Source organism: Apaloderma vittatum, unplaced genomic scaffold, assembly GCF_000703405.1.
Source record: "Apaloderma vittatum isolate BGI_N311 unplaced genomic scaffold, ASM70340v1 scaffold22326, whole genome shotgun sequence".
Taxonomy (NCBI): domain Eukaryota; kingdom Metazoa; phylum Chordata; class Aves; order Trogoniformes; family Trogonidae; genus Apaloderma; species Apaloderma vittatum.
In genome coordinates, this window is record NW_009721543.1 from 3,049 (window position 1) to 24,133 (window position 21,085).

The 21,085-nt window shown below is 38.4% G+C and overlaps 1 protein-coding gene across 1 annotated transcript; it reads left to right on the top strand.

Annotated features, from left to right (window-relative positions):
* Positions 1-858: 858 nt before the first annotated feature.
* LOC104275474 (ADAMTS-like protein 1) lies at positions 859-20,788 on the top strand (the record flags this gene model as incomplete). The annotated part of the gene is made up of 6 exons (XM_009871438.1): positions 859-970; positions 1,586-1,724; positions 11,565-11,615; positions 15,524-15,728; positions 16,990-17,137; positions 20,700-20,788. Coding segments are annotated over 6 exons (744 nt in total), but the record flags the coding sequence as incomplete, so codon positions are not given.
* Positions 20,789-21,085: the final 297 nt, after the last annotated feature.

Here is a 21,085-nt window from a genome sequence, read left to right on the forward strand (position 1 = left end):
CTAGGACAAATAATCAGCAAGGTGAAGCTGCTTTTAGTAGTGGTGGTGTTGTTTTTCCCTTGCCAGCTAGCTGTTCATGCAAGGGCTTAAAAGTAAGAACAAGGGATGCTCTGCAGAGATTTCTACATCCTTGTAACTATATTTAATCAGCAAAACTATCAAAGAGGAAGGATTTCTTTCCTGGGTGAAGTGCAGGTAGTGCTGCTTTAGCAGCATAAAGGTCTTTTTTCTTACTGCACTCTTTGCACTACAAAGTCTTGTTTACACAGGAAATTCATTCAGCACACACAGTACTAGAAGTGTAGTGAAGCTCAGGTAGCTTAAAAGTTGGCTGTATTTGTAGACTCTAAAGGGTGTTTTCTGAACATGCGCTTAGCTCCAGCCAAGAGTCCTTGCCTATAGCTGAAAGGAGCATTTTTGCAGTGAATCTAAAGTTAGCAGAAGGATGGCCTTATAATAATGGCAGTGCCACAAATTAAAAAAAATACTCAGTGCAGAAAGAAAAAAAATGTACTGAATTAGAATTTTTATAGCTTTGCATTTCGCACAGCACAGCCCTGAATACATGGTCAGTAGCACTAACAGTACATTTGCCATACATTGATTATTTCAGAACATGGTCTCAGCAGAGTCAGAAAAGCCACTCTTTATGCTCAGAAGTTTGATTTACTATGTTTTGCAGCCAAGATTTTGCCACCCAACTATGCTCTGTTTTGTGCATTTCATTCTCTGTGTTGCGAAGTATCTCTGGTATTTCATGTAACTGCAAGATGTCTCAAAGCTGCAGGATGCATGTGGTGAAATGCTTCTTCATGGTGTTTATATCAGATTCACTCTTTGATGTTGCATCTTTTTCAGATCCGCTATGCCGGTGCTGCCGACAGCTCAGTTCAGTTTATCTTCTATCAGCCTATTATTCATCGATGGAGGGAAACCGATTTTTTTCCCTGTTCAGCATCCTGTGGAGGAGGTAACAAAGTACCACTGTATTCCAGAAAGTCATCTGCATTTGGTGTTTGTACCAACCTGAGATTTGCTGCGCTGAGTTTTATGCATTTAAAATGGATAAAATATGAAAATGAAAGCAGTTACATCTAAATTAGAGGAGTGATGTAGCGACAGTGGTAGTAACCTTCAGATTTTTTAGGATCATACCAGGCTCTGTACATAAAGTACATTTTGATACGACTGCGTTTAATGCTACAGTTGTCAAACATAAGGGCTGATGGGATCTGGGACTGCCTTGGAATCACAAGATATCCCCATTTGCCCCTGTCCCCACCAGCAGCTCTACCCTTTGAACTGAGTACATGGGTCTTAGTGACAAAGAAGCATTGCTCTCTCTTTGTTCTTTTTGCTCTAGGCTTCTGAATCTTACTTTGACCATATTGGTTATCTTGTTTCCTGCTACATGTGATTTAAGTTGTTGTTTTCAGTTGGGTCTGTAAAACAACAGTTCTTATGTCCAAAAGCACTGATTTTTTCAGCTTGCTTTATACTAAGCCAGAACTTAGATGCACTTAGATGAATTTAGAGACAGTAAGAACACCACATCACAGATTATTTCTTCCACTGTGTATTGCAGGTTATCAACTGACATCTGCTGAGTGTTTTGATCTGAGAAGCAACCGAGTAGTAGCAGATCAATACTGTCACTATTATCCTGAAAATATCAAGCCAAAGCCAAAACTTCAAGAGTGTAATCTGGATCCTTGTCCTGCGAGGTCAGTCAGCTCCCGTTCTAAAAGTGGCTGGGCTCTAGAGGAGTAAAATAAAATAGCAAAATATTCAGTTGCTATTGCTTACAATGTTATTTAGCCTACATAATTCGATCTCTTTCTCATTCGAAGGATGTACTGTATAGAAAAAGATCTCTGTTTAGCACCTCTGCATTGCAAGGACTAATTTGAAATGGTTGTTTCTTCCCCTCAGATTGTGTTTTGCCTCATTAGACATCATAAAATGTGAGAACACAAATTGTCAATGATAACATCCCACGATCAACAACTTTATTGTTAGTAAGATGGCAAAAATTCCCTTGGGATAAAAATGTTTTAGAAAAATGATTGTCATCACAATTAGAGGCATTCTTTTTATGGGTTTTTTACATTTTCTTCTATATAGAAAACTTACTTGCAGTCATGGTAACTTGTAAGAATGTAGTGTGGGAATTTGTTCCAATTATCAATACCCTCTGGATGTGCACAAAAGAATCATATCTGCTTCCATGCCAAGTATTCTTCCTCAGAAGATTGATTCTAAATATAGTAAGATCGCAGCATCAGATTTCCTGTGCATAAGAAAAGGAACAAAACCACAAAAAGACCAGTCCTTTTTTGCACTGATTCCTCCAACCTTCAGTGGAAGTCAGACTGCAGCCACTCATGGATTTGTATAATCTAAACCATTTGGTCCTCTTGTATGGCTTTGCTAAAAGATGTTTAAATGCATCCCAGCAGGCATGTGTGCAAGGATATCCTAAAGCCATTTATTTACAAAAAAATAGTTCTGTGCCAAGTTTGATAAAAGGAGTTCAAGCAAGTGCCACCTAAAAAGTTGCTATGGCCCTTCAGGTTGCTGGAGTCTGCCATAGAAACAGATGCCCTAGCCAGGAGAAGGATCCTTTAGAGATGTATTGGACTGTGATTCCACCTAACTGAGGATGATTGCTTCCCAAACCAGGTATACCAACTTTAAATGAGCTAGGTGTTATCAGAACAGAACAAATCATTCCAAGCCCAAGATTCTTCTAGAAAGTTTTCATTAATATCATTGACTTTTCATAACTAGAATCAACACTCAGGTTTTTTTATCACTGAAGACACATTTATATGGAGACTGTAGCAGTTTATATTCCTTTGTTCTAATAAGCAGATTTTTAATGGTAATTCTAACTGCAATTAATTAAAAGCCAGAAGTGTTCTCATACAGTTTTAAATGTGAAGTGTAAATCTCCCAGAATTAAACAGTGGAAATACCCAATCTCAAAATACAATATTGTCTCAGCTGTGTTCTACATCCTTTAAGTAACATACTTTATCGTGTATTTCATTAGAATGTATTAAAGATACAATATTAAGAATGCAGCTTCACTAGGGCTATGTGAAAAGTACTAAGAAGCGATTTTTCAATTTAGAGGTTCTTTTCCAACAACGAAACAAAACAATTTTTTCCTTTAACAATATTCCATCAAGCATGTTTCTCCTGTCCTAGTGTTCTCAAAAAAAAACAACTTAATTTCTCTAAATACTTGAATATATTAACAATGCTTTTTTTTTTTTTTCCTTTTTCCCTTTTTCTTTTCTTAAAGCCTAAGCTCCTGTTTCTCTAAAAATATAGTTCTGAGTTAAATATGTAATTTGCCTCTGGAATTTGTACAATGGATATTTTCCATACCTTTCCGGTAATTTTAAATGACATATTCTTAAATGGTAAGACAGACAACTGCATGGTACATAGGAGGAAAGAGGGGGGAAAAATAACAACTGAGCAGATGTTAGGAAGAAATTTTTGTTTTATGTAAGATATAGCAAGGCAAAGCTGTTGATATAAAGGCCCTGAGGGGAGAGAGTCATTTAGAAATACAGCTATGCCATTCTCAGGGTACAGGCAGTAATAGAGAATAATTAACTTTTTGGAAACATCTTCACGGAATGCCAAATTTCAAATTATTATTTTCAAAAGCGCCTTTGTAAAAAATTCAAGAATCAACAACCCAGACAGAAAACCAGAGGAAATCTGTGGTAAATTCTGCAGTCCCGATGCTTTCTTATGGTCAGGAAGAGGGTAGGTGAAGCAGAACCATGGGATCAGGAGCATGAGTGAGGAGGATGTCTTGGTTCTGCAGTGTCTTTGCTGTGTGTGAGCTGCTCTGCTGGTATAAAAAGAAGAGGTCAATTTTTCCAGGCAAACCCAATTCCAGTGAGGCATAGCTGATTAGTGGTTGCTGAATCTTCCTATGGTGTGTCAATGAACACCACAGAAAATAATTGTGGAAGACCACAGTGGTGCTGGGTAAAGCAACCAGAAGGGGTTACTGTGTGAGGCCTCACGTTAAAATTTTCAGCAAAAGGCATGTGAAAGAGAAGTTTAAATGAATACCAGGAGTATCGTGTGGGCCTGCAATTAGATGCATCTTTAGGCTTAATGCATAGAAAAGTTTTACTTTAGTGTGCTTGTTATGGCAATAATTAACATTATTGCTGGCATCATGAGTAGCAAAAAAAGCTTAGCGTGAATAAACGTGGAAAACTAATCAACTCTTTCTACAAACACAGTTTCTCACATACTGAGAGAAACAGTGTGTGGAAGGTTATTTATCAAACATATAGAATTTACACATATTCCTTTTCTGGGTTAAGTAAAGGTGGCTCATCCACCTGAGTAAGACTGATAATTAGTGTCTTCTGGGACAGATGATGCATCATGACACCAAGTCTCATTTTATCCCAGATACTATCAAGGCCTTATCCAGCCTTTCTCATCAATCCTCTTTGGGACACAGCTCCTGCCTTAGAAAGATAGAAATAAAAGATCTGCTTGTTTACAGTCCATTAAGTTTTTACAACAGCCGGTACTTCACTGGCAAATACATGTATAATGACTACTGCTATAAACAGCATCAGTTCAGTCTATTTCACTCCCCTTCTACGTGGCAAAATCCAACTTTGGTATTTCGCGTATTTAATTAACTACTAATCTTAAACTATCCAAAACTGCACAGACTGGAGAGATTAGGGGAGGGGTTTTAGCTATTATCAGTATCTACCTGTCTGCCATCCTCTAAGGAAAGATGAATGGATTTTTTTTCTTCAGAAAGTCTGTTTAGATTTGACTTAAATGGGTGTGCTAAACACAGACTTAGGACAACTCTGAGGTACTATAAGCTGAAGATACCATTTATTTCATGATTCAAAGGCATTGCTCAAAAAAACATGTTTTACCAATACGGAAAAGGCTTTTTCCCACTTATCATTCACCTCTTCACCAGAGTACTCTCTGGAGCAACATCAGTGCTGCTTCTAGATTTCATCCTCAGCTTTTAAGTGACAATCACAGCTGCACTGTTCTGCTTTTTTTACCAATCATCTCCTCTGTGTTTTGCCTATCTCTGCTAACTGTTAATGTGGAATTTTCTGAGTCACAAAATCTGTCCTAGTGTTTTTACCAGGAGATTTCAATGGTGCATAAAGATTTCTTCAGCAAAGATTCTAACTTTGTGCAGCCACAGTCTCAAATATTTCATGTTAGCAAGCCTCTAACACTATTTTTATCACTTTGACAATAATGCCAGCTTGATTGATACAGGCAAAAAATCCTGGAATTTGCCTAGAGTATTGTCTGTAAGCCTGCCACCAGAAGTAATATTAGTACCTGTGGAAACTGAGGGAAAATCTCTAATTCAAGCAAGACTTAAAACACTCAGAGACCTGAAGGAATTCTCAGATATCCACAGTTTAGGGAGTCCTCCAGCAAAATTGCAAACTCCTTTTCCTTTCTTTTGGCATTCTCAATTAACCATAATGGGTGGTGGCAAATGGAGGCATTAGCAAAAAGAAACTCAAATTTAAATAAAATTTTACTTTTCAGTTGTTATTTTTAGCTGATTTAACAAGAGCAATTAAGTACGAATGAAAAAGCACGAAGGACATCTAGGATTTTGGTCATTCAGAGTTACCCTGAGTAGTAAGTCCCCAATATACTTCGTGATGTGTGTGTGCTGTTTCCTGGGCAACAATGCAAGACGTGCATGATAACTTTTACATATATATCCTTCAAAAGAAAAGAAGGTGGTTAATGAGTAAATATGCATGATTAAAAAGGCAACATAGAGTATCCTCTCAATCAGGAACAGAGGTCTCCTCACCTCATTACAAACTGGCTGCTTAAGTAGAAAATAGCCAAAAAAATACTTTTTTTTTTCCTTGTTACCAGCCTCTCTGAAGATTATAGATATATATTAGGTAGCAATTATAAGCCAAGTATCACAGCAGTGCAGTGTTCTCATTTTCACTACATTTTTTTCTAGAAGATGAACAGAACTGGAATGCTGTTATGTTCCTGAAAAGACAGGCTGCACTTTCTGGTTTACACAGTAGCAGCCATGGATCTGCAGTGACAAAAAGAGTCTGAGACATGACTCAATTATTGTTATTGCCCTTGACTGGGACATACAATAAATTTAAACTTTGTTTTGAATACTCATAAAATATCCCATAATTACCACAGAAAATGGACGTTTTATATAAACCTAAGCTTTTTGCATGGATATGGGACTATGGTCATGACAAAGCTCTTCTCTGATCTCTACCTCAGGCAAATGGTCATTTCTGTGGATTTGCATTTTTACTTTTAAGTTCTTCATTTGTTACAGGGGGATTGAGAAAGGCTTTCTGCCTTGCAGTGCTCTCTGAACCATTGTTGTCTCTGATTGCTGGGTCTGGTCTCAGTTTCCACAGCCAATAGTATGCATATGAACGATCCTAAAGGCAGTAAGAGATAACCATTCTAAGGGATGATGAGAAATTAAGTTTTCAGCAGTCAAAGCAGAAGAGAGAACAAACCTTTGCTGCCAGCATGGTTGAAGTTGCATGTGCTGGAAAAGTAAGACTAATATTAGCAAAAAGTATGCTGCCTGCAAATGAAAGCGCACAGTCAACAAAAATCAGTCATTGCAACTGTATACTTAAGGAGGCTGATTTTCAAACAGTTCAGAAGTTCCAGAGAACCAGGAAGGCCAGTGGAGAAACGAACTAAAGTGTTGTATTACACATGAAAAAGAAGGAGAGAGGAGAAGCTTAGGAGGCCAAAACCAATTCAGAGCAGCAGGAGAGGAACCACCAGGTAACTTTTCAGGATGGCTGAATTAGAAATTCAGATGGAGAAGGAAGTGGTCATAATCAGGGTCATCTGAGTTCAGGAGCAGAAAAAAGATGAGCTGTAAATCTTCCTAATGCCTAAAGAAGCATTTTTCTTCTCAAGACAAATAGACAATAACTTTAAGTTTAGGGCTGGGTAAAAGGCGTTTAAATTAAGCTAGAAAATTATTTTGTCAGAACAGGCAGGGAGGGTGGGCCAGGAAGCATTCATTGAAGTGTTAAAAGATGTGAATAGCAAAGCAAATTCAATTGTAAGGAGACAGTTCATATTAAAGAAAAACAGAAAGAAAGGCAGAAAGGAACTGTCAGGATGTGTCAGATAACAAACTGTAAGGTGGAAACATAGTTCTTGCACTGCTATGAACATCATATACAGATATCTGTCTGCCCAAGATGAAATTATGGGAAATGTAGTCTATTTAAGTCCTACAAGAGACCAAAACTGCAGGGAGTTGTAAGATGGTCACTTACAGAGATTTTCACTGGATATTCACTTGTTAATGTTTAGTAGTGTAAAATAACATCAAATTTTCATCATAACTGCCATAAAATATTAAACTTAATTAAAAAGAGAGAAGATTTTTAGAAACATTACAGTCATGCTACAGGAAGGAAGTACTTTTGTTTCATCCAATTGAAAACACCCACTTCAAGCCCAGTAAAGAGATTAGCTTTTATTAGACTATGGCAATGACAAGTAAACCATATGTTTCTTGGAATTTGCAATCTCTATGCCATGAACAAGTAATCTGTTAAAAAGGTGAGATACTGTTTTGCTGAACAGATATGGTGACCAAATTGTGAGGTTTTTCTGGGAGTTGACACAGAACGATAGCTTTCTTAACATCCTTTGTATTTTTAAGTAGGTTAAGTATACACTGACATTCAATTTAAAACTGTTTATGTAGGGAACACTGGCTTTTAGCAATCTGTAAAGTACTAACACTATATGAAGAAGGATATATCAATACAAAAAGGGTATATAAATACAAAATGCATAGAATCATAGAATCATTAAGGTTGGAAAAGACTTCTAATATCATCTAGTCCAATTGGCAACACAACACTACCATACCACTAAACTATGTCCTGAAGTGCTTCTATTCATTTAATGAATTAGCTGTGAAATACTTCAGACCTTGCTCAGGTGGCATAGTTTTTGCCATGAGGATTATTTACCCTCAAATCTGACAGATTTCAGCAAAGGCCTAAATCTTCACTCGATGAGACCACATCAGGAAAGAGGTGTGACAGCTCTGGCCACCTAGGAGTGCAGGCAGCTGTATGGCTGCAGCAGTGCAGGTAGGAAACTCCCAGGAAAAGACAGACCACAGCAGAGGTGAAGGCTGTGAGCTGGAGGCATGTGGATGTCCTGCAGAGGCTGAGCATCTCAGTACATCATCCCCATGCAGAGTTACATTTCCATGACGGATTTCAGTGCGAGACGTCCTTTCTCTCCACTGGCTCTTCTCCCAGCTCTAGCCTCCATGTCCCTGCATGGCTCAGCAAGTGGGCATGCAGGAGAGGGAGGAGAGAAGGGCTGGCACTCTGTCAAAGGAAGAGTCATCGGGAAGGACAAAGGCATTTGTGCCTGTCATTTATGCTGAAGGGATAGCTTAAGGGAGAAAACAAGCTACTGGGGAAGACACCAAACATGAATTTCAAGGAATGCAGCTGCAGGCACGCATCCTCAGGGAACGCTGAACATTTGCCAAGGTGGCAGACCTGGGTGCAGCACACCCACTTCTGGCAAGTGCAGCTCCTGTGCCAGCTGGATGCATGCCTTGGAAGAGCAACTGTACTGCAGCTGCCAGCACTCAGGAGGAAAACAAACCAGTCTGCAGAGTATATGACACAACTTGTTGGTCTGAAAAGCATGGAAGATTTCAGACATGTGAGACACAACAGCCCTTCAAAATAATTTGCTTTGTGCTCCTGCCAAAGCAAGTTTGCTCTAGGTGTTGTGTGAATGAGTCTTGTTAGCTATTCCCACATCAGCAAGTAATCTGTGTACTGGAGGAACTGTTATTATTATTTGCTCTGTTAATTTAGCACATCGTGCCATTTGAATTGTCTGAGTAATGTGCAGTGAACAAAGACCATAAACTAGATCTCTTTATAGGAGTATTATGGATTTATACATTCATGGAATTTAAACCACTTTGTCCATTCAACATTCAACAAAGTAATCTCTAAGATGTTTTTTTAATAGTTCATTTAAGTGTGGTTGGGTTTTTGTTGTGGAAAACACAAAAAAAAACCTACACAAGACTAAGAAAGTTGCAGTTGCCGCTAATGGTACAATAACTATTTGCTCTACTGTTGTATTTTCAAGCTGATTTTTAAAGTTGTAAATTAAGCCATTGAGTATTATCGTGGGGGTCTTTCTCCCCACTGTGACCATGGGACTTACATTGCTTGGGATCATTATCTTACTGTAAGAGAATGAGAGTCTTTGTCAGCCTCTCACATATGCACAAGGCCAGTGTCAGTAATTCTGTGGAGGTCTATGCCATTTAGAGAAATGCAATTTATGTACGCAAAATTCTTTGAAGGTCAAACCTTTCCAATGACAATATTAATCTAGTGCTTTATAAATGTTATTTAATCTTCGTAACAGTGTTTGCATGTGGTATGGTTATTTCCATTGGAATGGCCTTGGATATTATGCATTCTAATGCATATAGACCTGGATTACACATATAGATCATGTTTATTAGAAAGAAAACATTTCTCACTGCAATGAGTGAGAAATGTTTTGAAATATGTTTCTTTCTTGGGCAGTAGATGCTTTTATAGTATAATTATTTCAATTCTGAACTTGTTATATTACTCTGTTTTCCAACCGCTCTAGCTGATGAGCTGGAAAGTGCAAAAGATTTCAGAGTGGAACTTGAGCAGCAGTGATGGAAGAGTCACGAAAACAGCAGAGAATCCCAAATATACAAGCAAAAAAACCCATAGAAAATGTCCCCTCCTATCTCCTTAAAATTACAGTACACAATTTCTCAAACTTCTCCAGGCATTTACCCGTCAAGATAAATCTGAAAAGACTTGTTCATTGGCCATACTCTGAATGACCCATTCATATTTTCCAAAGTTTCCCAGTGCCAGAACTGCTTCTCCTAGATTTTTAGATTTTCGTGAAAGCAGGCAGCTCTCTGAAGATGCAAATATGCACACTCATGCAGAGGGCTGCTGTCACTGCAGAGGCTGCTAATCTTAGAGGGATCTGTATAGTCCCCATCACATACTCCCAGGGCTCCAGCACCTTCCTGTGCTTTAGCTGGAAAATCCCAGCACGCTGACCTGACACTGACTCCTCATTGTGAAAACATAAGATCCATTCTCCTATCCTGGACAAGTTATGCACATAAAATCCCTGTTGATTGAAAGGAGAATAGACCCCTTTAGCATGACAAGACTCCTCTGAGTGACCGTGCTGAGGATAGAGAATACTTTCTCCTTTCTCCTTCCTTTGCTCCTTCCCCCTTTCAGAAACCCATAGCAGCATACCTAGCACCTCTCATCTATATAAGGTTCTCACTATTTTCAGACAATTTACTCTCTCTGTAACTTGGGTAGGGGCACACTTTTTATTTTAAAGTAATTGGCATTCACTTTTTGATGCTTCTGCCCACCTGCCCCATCTAACTCTCCAGTTGCACAGTGGCTTTGGTGGAATAAATAGTGAGGTTCTCTGGGATCATCTATTTGGTGTTAATAGATATGCCTTATAATCAGGGGACAGAACAAGTAGAGTTACTCTGAGTCAGAATCTGTAAAAGGTGCAGACAAAATCCCAGATTTGCACTTCAGTAAGACCCCGTAGTTGCCAGCAAGTGAAGTGACATCCATCTCACACATAACTAGTGTGATAATAGTTCAGGTAATTACTAATTTTGATCTACCCTATTGCTTTTTATAACCTTTAGATGATGTATTATTTAAATATTATGACGATAACATTACAGCAAGCCAATCCAACCAATCACAACACCAAAATCAAATAAACAAAAAACCAATCACTCTTCTCTCCATCTCCGTCTTTTTTTCCAGAAAAAAAACAAGTAAAGAAACAGGTCCTGAAGATTAATGAAATTGGACTAATATGATGTGGAGAGACAAGATTTGCAGATTTGAATTCCTGAACTGAGATTCCCCCAATTTCTAATCCTGGCCCCTGTAAAAGCAGGCATTTTATCCGAAGGGCAGAAACAACCATATAATAGTTTAAAAGTGGATTTGATCTAGAGCTATCTGGAGCTGATAGACATTCCCCTATTTTCTTCAGTGACTTTGGATCCAAGCTCGAAGGAAGTATTAAGTGTAGACAAAAAATATTTAGTTTTCAATAGGAGAGAGTAATCTCATAAATTTAAATAATATTTGGACAACTCATTTAGATCACTTGTGGTAATGAATGGCTTCTTCACTAAACGGTAATATAGTCATAAGAATGAATTAGTAATTGGTTGTTTTTTTTCTTTGAACAATTTAGAAACTGCAGGACGGGAGCATAATTTTTATTTTAAATGTGATAGCAACTCTGATAAAATAACTTGTTTGTTTGGGGTGGGTTTTTTTGTAATATTGTGTATAAAAAGTTGTGTAATGTAATCATTTAGTGTTTATTTTATTATGTGTACCTTCTACTCAGAGGGTTGGCATTATTGTTCCTAACAGTGATGGATACAAGCAGATCATGCCCTATGACCTCTACCACCCCCTTCCTCGGTATGTAAACCAGTTAACCAGATGCTGGGATTAACAAATACATTTGCTTATTTTTTTTCTCTTCTCTGCATTTCTGCTTTGTTCTCAAACTAAACTAACAGGTGGTTCTTTCCTCTTGCTCTGAATTCCTGCAGGTAAATCTAGAGATGTTCAAGTGCTAACCTGTTGTTATAAATTCTGTTGATGCAGACCTGAAACAGTATTCTAGCTGAAGCAGCAATGCAGACTTATTAAGTCTGTGGTCCATTTCTTTCTCTCTTTCCTCATCCTCCACCTCCCTTTTTCTCTCACACCTTTCCTTTTTCTGCACTTTAGTCATCTCCGAATAGGACTATAACCTGTGGCTTGCAATGAACCATAAGGTTTTATCTCTCTGTCTAGCGGTGCTGCTTTTTTCATGCTTATAAATAGTGAGATTTTGTGTTTAGACGGTATTAGTGTTGTCTTGTAATCCTGCAAACCCATGGTAATACCTTCCCCTAAAGGAATTAATCCATTGGCTTTTCTAAGAAATCAGAGCTCAGGGGCAGGAACCGGATCAAGGCCTGATTTGCATTATGAATTATTTCACAATTAAAATATCTTTATTGTAATACATGAGATTCTCATGGAAATAATTGCATGAGTAATTAGTCTCAAAACAGTGAATAAGACTAGTGCTGATAAAAATGTTTAGCAGCTGAAGGATAATAACCTTTTGGTTTTGAAATACTGCCTGGACATGCAATAGTATTGTGCTGTGTTTCCTTTTTCATTAATTTATTGTGTCATGGAATATGAAATCACAGAACGAACCCCCTAGGCAACTTGTTAGTCTCATCCTGCTGAGGAAACAACCTCCCTCAAACCATGGTGAGGCCTAATGCAGAGAGCTTTCAGCATCAGTGTGCAAATGTTCAGCAGAGTCTCCAGCCAAATCATGGACCCACCCCAAATAGTGAGTGAGAAGGTGATGTGGAGAGCAGCTTACTTGCCAAACATTGTGGTTGCCCTTTGCACTGACATCCTCTATCAATGATCTCTCTCATTTGGATTAGGTTTCTCTCTTCCTAGCTAACTGCTTATGGTTATGTACATGCAGTCATTATCACCAAATATTCATGAGATACACTTATAAAATATATCCCTGCATCTAATTCCTTTTTTCTGGAAATCAGTTTTCTCTGTTCTTATTTTTTAAAACAAACACATACATACATTCTAACCTCAAAAATCAAATGTCTGTTTGTAAGAAATATATAAGCTAGAATATTGACATCTAGTTTCAAACTCTAACTTTGAATCAAACAGATTTTATTTTGATTGTGTACAAGGGGCATATGCAATGGCAAAAAGCAGAGAATAACTTTATATTAGAGGATGATTTGGCAGTACGTAACAGTGGAGGTACTTTATTTAATGAAAAAACATCCTGAGCTGGCAGCTAGGCAGAGACTATTTTACTGCTGAAGAAAATCCAAAAGAAAGGATCAAAATGCCTTGAGGTATTTGGCTTTCAGCAACATTAAAAGCAAAAAAAAAAAAAAAAAAATCATTCCCTGAAAATGATCAAAAGATTGAGACTGTTTCTCAAGCCTCTCTGGATTGTGGTCTCACAGTCTCTTTACATCCACTTTCCTAGCCATGGTATTCTTCTTTAACACTCAAACCCCCTCCATCAATGGCTCAGACTGCAACATCTGGTGGGGACCTCTGTGCCACCTTTTTCCTTATGCTGTTTCCCTGCTGCCTCCTCACTTCTCCCTTCCTTCACTCCCACATGTACTCCTATGAACCCAAAAACAGGGCTCAAGTCTCCCTGCTACACTTTGAGAGGGAAGACACAGCCATATGTCTCTTCTCCAAGCATCAGAGGCAGGTGGCATGAGATGGCCAAGTCAGGTGGATGAAAAAAGTCCTCTGAACCTGCGGAGTTTAGACCAAAAAAACTGAAAAAAAACCCAAACCAAAAACAAACCTCCAACCAGACTAGATAGCCCTGGTTGCATTACCTCTCTGAGACTGGCGCCTCATAGAAGGGACAGAGGAGAGCGACAAAGACTCCAGGAGAAGCAAAGAGCAAACCTGTGAAGGTATCTTTTCAAGATTTCTCTACTGCAATCCCTCAGCCTTGAATTTTATCACAAAGAGAGAAAGGTATGGTTCAATCAACATAATACACACTTTCAAAGCACCACCGATTCTTTTCTCTTTCTCAGTCAATGTTGCAGTCTTTATACCTCGAAAGGAGCCGTGGTACCTGCATTAACAGCTGTGCAACAGAGAAACTTTACCTTCCTGTCTTATACTCAAACAAAACCTGAGGACCTAACTGCTTGCCTGGATTTGAGCTGCTTGGTATTGCTGAGGTTGCCTGAGGAATCTGGAAACTTGTCCCAAAGACTCCAGCAAATTCCCTGGTGTCATCTCTTTTTATGCCTAGGAAAAGCTAGCTCAGGCTGCAGCAGTTTCTGGTGCTCATTTGTTTTGGTATAAGACCTCTTCATTCAGATTTGTGATAGTCGGAAATGTGTTCATCAGGGCCACAGGTAACACATTTCAACCAAAAACTTTCCTTACCTGTTTGGCACATGTGTCGCTTACACCGAGCATGTGATAGTGGTCATGGCATGGTGTAAACATGATTTCACCACTTTTGGGTCATGTCATAGAATTTATCAGTAGCTTTCCCATTCATAAACAGCTATCAATACAAGCCATTTCATATTGAACTTTATGGCATTTTCAGCCAGTAGCCAAGTGTGAGTCGTGCTTACGTTTACTGGAGCTGATGAGAAAAATCTTGGTTTATATAAAGAAAAATCACAGTGAAAGATGAATATTTTTCATATTGCTTAACAATCTTTATGATCTTGTAATTGTTACTTCATAAAATTAATTCCTTTAAGTGGAAGAAAAAAAATCTTTCCTTTCACTTTTTTAATTATTCCGCAAAACCAGTTTTATGTCCAAAAAATGAGATCTTATGAACAAAATAATTGTTTCAAACATTATTTATCAAAGGGATATTTACCTTTAGAAAAAAATAAAAAAGATTTTGTGAAATTCTGGGTAGGCAGAACATATACACTTTGGTACCATTGGGCATGCACATGATGTTACAGGAATAGACACACTGGATCATGACAATGGTCCCAGATCCTCTCTGTGACAATGGCTTGAAAGTAAGAGAGGAAATACTAGACAATTTTATGTGGAGAAACATGTACATGTATAAAACAATTCCTACATTGTCGTATATGCATCACCGTATAAAAGATTATTCTCATAAGTATACACAGAACATACACATTGTTCTGTCAATTTGTCATTGCATTCTCAAATGGCACCTGTGGAGAAAAGGTGATTTCTCGTTTCCTCTCACTGTCTCAGCTGTAAGGAAACAAGGCCCATGTGATTTATCCACCAGATGCCATATATCCTATCAGTATAGTCACATCTTCTTTCTGGTAATTTCCTTTCATCTTCTTTTTTTACATCAACTCAGTTTTTTCCTTGTATATTCTTGCAAAAGGAGCATCAGCTTCAGAGCACTCTGAGATTTGTGACAAATATTCCTCAGAACATTACAAGTTGTGAAAATATAATAATCCCAGCAACTAAATAAAAGGAATTAAGTTACAAGTATTTAGAGTTTCTGTGGTAGTTGTTACTGCATTAGTGGGGGAGATTTCATATTACTAGTCTGTAAATTTCACATTACTAGTCTGTGATTTATGTATGGCAGCCATGAGTGTGCTTTGCTGTTATGGCCATTTATGAAAAAATACTTATGATTAATTCTTACTGACATTAATCAGAAAAAAAACCCTCCTGCAGACAGCAGTTTATGCATTTGAGGGAGTGCGCGTGGGGGCAATAGGGATTGCTTTTCCTGATGCCTCTCTGTTTTGTTTTGTTTTCCCCAGATGGGAAAGTACACCCTGGACTGCCTGTTCCTCATCCTGTGGAGGGGGCATTCAAAGCCGCAGCGTCTCGTGTGTGGAAGAAGATATTCAGGGGCATATCAGCCCTGTGGAAGAATGGAAATGCATGTATACTCCAAAGATGCCTGTAGTCCAGCCTTGCAATATATTTGACTGCCCAAAGTGGCTTGCTCAGGAATGGTCTCCGGTAATCAGCTTAGCTTTGCTGGTTTCGTATTTACTGCACTAGGGACATGTCTTAAATTACAGTTTCGTGAGCTTGTGGAAGTAGGAATATTCACTACTTTCTTTCCTTATTACCATGATCTCTGATTTAAATTATGCTATTTTTCTAAAGTAAATACACAGGAATAATATATTAATAGGATTAACATGATTAAGGAATATGACGGAAAAATAATTCAGATGTGTAACATTGATTGGTGACATTCTACTGACAATAGATTGGGAACAGAAATGAAATGCCCAAAGCAAAACCAGTGAAGATGAAATGGAATGTCTTTATTACAACTTTTCAGCCATAAACTCAATATCATGAATTGCTGAGAAATTCACAGTAATGTGTGAAGCTGTAAATGGATCTAATCTTTAATGCCTGTAATGGTCTGCTCCTAATCCATTTTTCTTTTGTACGAAAGTAAATGTCTTTGAAACATCTTTCTACAAAAGCAGAAAAGTACTTTAATTTTGTATGTAAAGACTTAATCTTGAATATAGTTTCTCACCACACCAGTCTTACCACACCAGTGAAATGGGGTTTAGAAGCTAAGCTACCTCACCTACAGGTGAGGTGTTCTTGGCTGATTGCAACCTGTTTAGTAATTTCCAGAAGAAAGCTACTAAGGAAGACCAAAGTAATATTGGTAATATCCATAGTTGTCCCCACTGGATGGTGGTTATGATCCTCTCCAGCACAACCACTTGTGGAACAATTTGTACAGGGTGAAAAACTGATATACCTTAGCAAAAATAGATTTTAAAAGACTTAAGAAAGTGTCTGAGGGAAGAAAGCCCCAATAGTTTCTCATTCTGTTTGGTGCCATGTTCTAAAATAGCTGAGTGTCACCCCTGTCAACCCATAAGCCCCAGTACTTTGTCCAAGCAAAGCAGAATGGCTCCAGATGGAACTGACAGGGTGTTACTACGCATATCCGGTATGGGGTGGATGGCCACAAGCCAAGTAGCCAACACAGAGACAGTGACACTGCAAGAGAGATCCAGTGGTGAAATGTCCAAACCGAGTAAATGTGCAGAGTAAAAAAAGCAAAACTTTCTGTCAATTTTGTAGTTATCCATAACTACCAAGTATTATGAATAATTTATATTCAGGGTTGGGTGTTTCTGCATCATGCTTTATTTTGTGATATATTATATATTCCTCTTTATTGTTATCACTCCTGTGACCACATGCACTTTTTTTTTTCTTTATTTTCTTTTTTCTCGCCCAGTGCACTGTGACCTGTGGAGAGGGACTCAGATACCGTGTGGTCCTTTGCATTGATCACAGGGGGATGCACACAGGAGGCTGTAGTCCTAAAACAAAGCCACATATAAAAGAGGAATGCATTGTACCTACTCCTTGCTACAAACCCAAAGGTAATGTGGCAGAAGGGTTCTCATAAATTCTTCTATGGAAGAGCTTTTCCATACTGAGCAGTCTTGTCTTGTTGCTGGTAGCACTGTTTCCACCTGCACTAAGTTGTGAATTTACACCTTTAAGACTTGACATTCCTATTCCAGTCTGCCTGATAGCAACTTTGAGTGAATGCTGGCCCCTTCCTCTTTCTTACAAGCTCTAGGGATTTTGCTGTTAATTTGTGGTCCAGCAGACCTAAGAATATAAATGCAGATTTGTCTATAGTGTAAGAAGGTTTGACCTCACTGATTGTGTTTGGGCTGAATTTACACTGTATTTTGAAAGGAATTAAATACATAAAATTCATGGTAGATAAATGAAAATATAATTTTAAAGTGCCAGTTCATAACTTGAAGCTTGAAATAGGTCAGAAACAGGCATTGTATATCCCAACACAAAGTTCCTCTTACTAGCAAGGCTGCAAAATCTTAAACAATTAATCACCATCCTGATACATGTTAAGAGCACTGGTGAAGCCGTGTGAAATAAGAGTGACCCATGAACTTATGCTGATCCAAGAGGAAACAGTGAAATTTGGAATTTTAGTTTCTGCACTCAATGGTTAATTGTGGGTGTTCTTGCCAAGTTTCAAGATTCTGGTTTATCTAGACTATGAGAATCCGCTGTGTCTACCAGTCACCAAAGTAGCAAAACCCAGACACAGGGCCTCTGGGGAGCAATGGGTATGTTTACATTGTATTTTGCCACCCTAACATGAGATCAATCCAACCATCTTTCAAGATGAAAAGACAATGTGATTGTGTTAGATGACTTTGAGACTCATATGACAATCCAGGTTTGAATTCAGTCAGTCAGTTGCTTTTGTGGAACTTTTTCTGTTTATGGTGTTCTCATCAAAAGTAAAGCCTGGAGCATAACATGTAAACAAAACACAGTAAGACACTGAAAAATCAGGTTTTGCAAACCACCCACAAGTGACTTCTGCCTAGAGAATCTCAGAAGGGGGAAAGACTGACTAGGAAAGCTTTTCTTGCCTGCATCTATCAAGGAGTCTTTTCCAGTGGGACTGGTCCAGGAAAAAAGTAAATTGCCGGAAGACCACCCTTGCAACAGAGTGTCATCTTTACCCTGAATAAACACTTATGCTGCCCTTCACAGTATATACATGATTAATTTCTGATTGTAGACAGTTATTTCTTTCTTCCAGTTTTTTCCCGTGGGATGGGAAGTCCCTCACAAACCACAGTCTATTGCCTGCATTTGGTTTTGCTCCTCATTTTGGTTCTGCAATGCGCTCACAGTTCTCCCTCTATAACGCAGGTGATAGTGTTTGAAGACCCACATACCCGAAGCCTGAATCATGCTTTCAGAGGAGAGTTAAACCCGAGGATATCCAGAGGTCTCTTTCAATACAAAATATCGTATTTGTATAAGTGGTTGGGCTCAATGATCTTAAAGGTCTTTTCCAACCTAAACAATTCTATGCACTGGAAGTTCGTCCTTTTTATTTCACAAATCTGAATTTAGAGCTTTAGAATAAGGTTACAAAGTACCTCTCCGCTACTGAAAGCTTTGACCTTAGCCTGTTTTTTCGTTCTGTAGCTGCGTTATTACAAAGCAGAAAAAAAATCTTCCTAGCTGGCTGAAGAAGCAACACAAAGAATGTGCAATACCCTCTTTTTTTATCATGCTCTGCTAAACAGAAATAGAATTCAAATGGTTCATGTAATTTACTACATTTTATTTTAGTCAGGTACTGAAGCGCTTCTTCCTACACCAATAATTGGGGTAAAAAAGGGATAACTCTGGATTAAGTAATGATCTTCAGTTTTAACAGAGAAAGTGTATTCATCTGGTATGGCTTTCTGTATAATATAGTATTTAAGTGTTTTTACTGGAACTGTTTTATAAAAGGAGAGATTTTATTTAAATCTCCAAAGGTAAAAATTCCTCCCTAGCTTACATTAGGAGTGCTTTTATTCATTTTTTTGTCAAAGCACACTGTAAAATATCAACATTTCTAGTCCTCTAACAAATTTTACAATGTAGATTATAATTAACTACAACTCTAAAAAAGAAAAGTTATTTAAAACGTCACATAGCACACAATGGTACACAAAACCTTTTCCTTTTTACAAGCACTTGCATCCAAGCAAAAAAACACAGATGCAAGATCTGGCTTTCCAAAAACCCATAAAACAAGCTGCAGAACATATAAATACAAATATCACCTACATATTTTGGATAATAAATGCAGTAAAATATAGATTAAACTAAAAGCTGTGCTGGCAAATATTCATCCGTAAATGACACTAATAAATGTGTTCAGAGTAGGAGCTTGGCCACCTATTTCTAAGAGAGAGGCATAGTAACTCTGTTATTGTCCCTTTTTTCCTCAGTTAATAGCTTACTCCAAGGAAATTTGCTGGCTAATGTTGGAGTAGATGTGAAATCAAGTTGTAAGATGTTGTTCCTCTATGATACCACTGACGGATGAGAAATTTCGTGTGCCTCTGTGAAAGGTTTAGTGTTGTGCACCACAGAGTCGTTCTGAATGACATTAATCTGCTCTATTGGTGCGTACCAATCTGTGCATTACATAAACGCAAGAGGCTTAGGTGATTTGTGAGTGGCAAATAGGTCTGGCCCTGGTTCTCCGCACTGGTCTGAGTGTGTCTCTTGTATTTGTGTCTTTCTCCCCTGATCTCAGCCCAGAGCATTTTGTTGAAATGCAGAGCTCCTTCTCAAATTATAGTGCCAAATTTGCTCTCACATCATACCCCTGTAGACCTAAAACAGCTCCACTGCCTTCAGCTCAAATGCTCCTCTTTGACAGTGGAGTTTGGCTCACGAAGCAGCATGGCCCCGTGCTCCCCAGAGCAGAGCCGCTCTTTATGCTGAGCGCACATCCTGCAGAAGGAGAAAAGCATCTCTACTGTTTTCCATCAGAAATGACAGAAAAAGTACTAAGCTCGTTTTTTCAAATCCACATAGCTGATGAACTGATAAAGTCGAAAAGTATAGCTGGGCCATTTTATTTTATTACAGTTTCTCTGGTTTTCTGTGATATCACTCATCAAATCAGGATTCTCCTCCTTTTTGTTATGTGTCAGAAAAGAAGCTTAATTTGTCTTCTGAAGTTGAAAAATCTACCGGTAAGCATAAGGATTTTATACATTTTGCATCTGCAGTGTCACTGAAGGCCTGCTACACTCGTGAGACTCCCTCCAAATAATACTTTCTGAAGTGCCTACTTTGACAGCCAAGTTGTAGAGTCTGCAAAGCAGCTTAATTTGCCTTTCTGGCTTTAGAACACCATAGCCTTTCTAGCTGCAATAGTGAAATATCTGGTCATATAACCTTGTAAGCCTTATAGTTCAGGTGATGAAGGAGTTTCTTTCACTCTCTCCTGCTCTGCTTTCTGTCTTCTTCGTGCTCAGCCTCCACACGGATGAATTCACAGACACATCATAAGCATGCTTCCTCAGAGAGGAGAGGCTGGTACATGTAGCAGCATTACTGCAAGTTTCCTATTTTCATGCTCTTATGTTTGTTCTGTAGAGAAACTTCCCATGGAAGCAAAGTTGCCGTGGTATAAGCAGGCTCAAGAGCTGGAGGATGGAGCAGTGGTGTCTGAAGAACCATCGTAAGTCTTAAAAATTTACTTACAACAGATTCTTATAATGTGGGGATCTGGGGCTTGTGCTGAACTAACACAGCCTCTTGAAATTGTATTTGGATTTCATTAGAGCATAAAGACTAAACCCAGGCCTGTGGAAATTGATGGGCTTAAGGCTATGTCACACTTGGATATGAAGAGGCAGAGTTCAAGAGGGCAAATGCAGATTTGATTTGAGCAAGTATATATATGTTTTATTTAAGGTCATTTAGAATAATATTATAATGAGAGCCTATCTACCTATGTATCTATATGTTCCCCACTACTA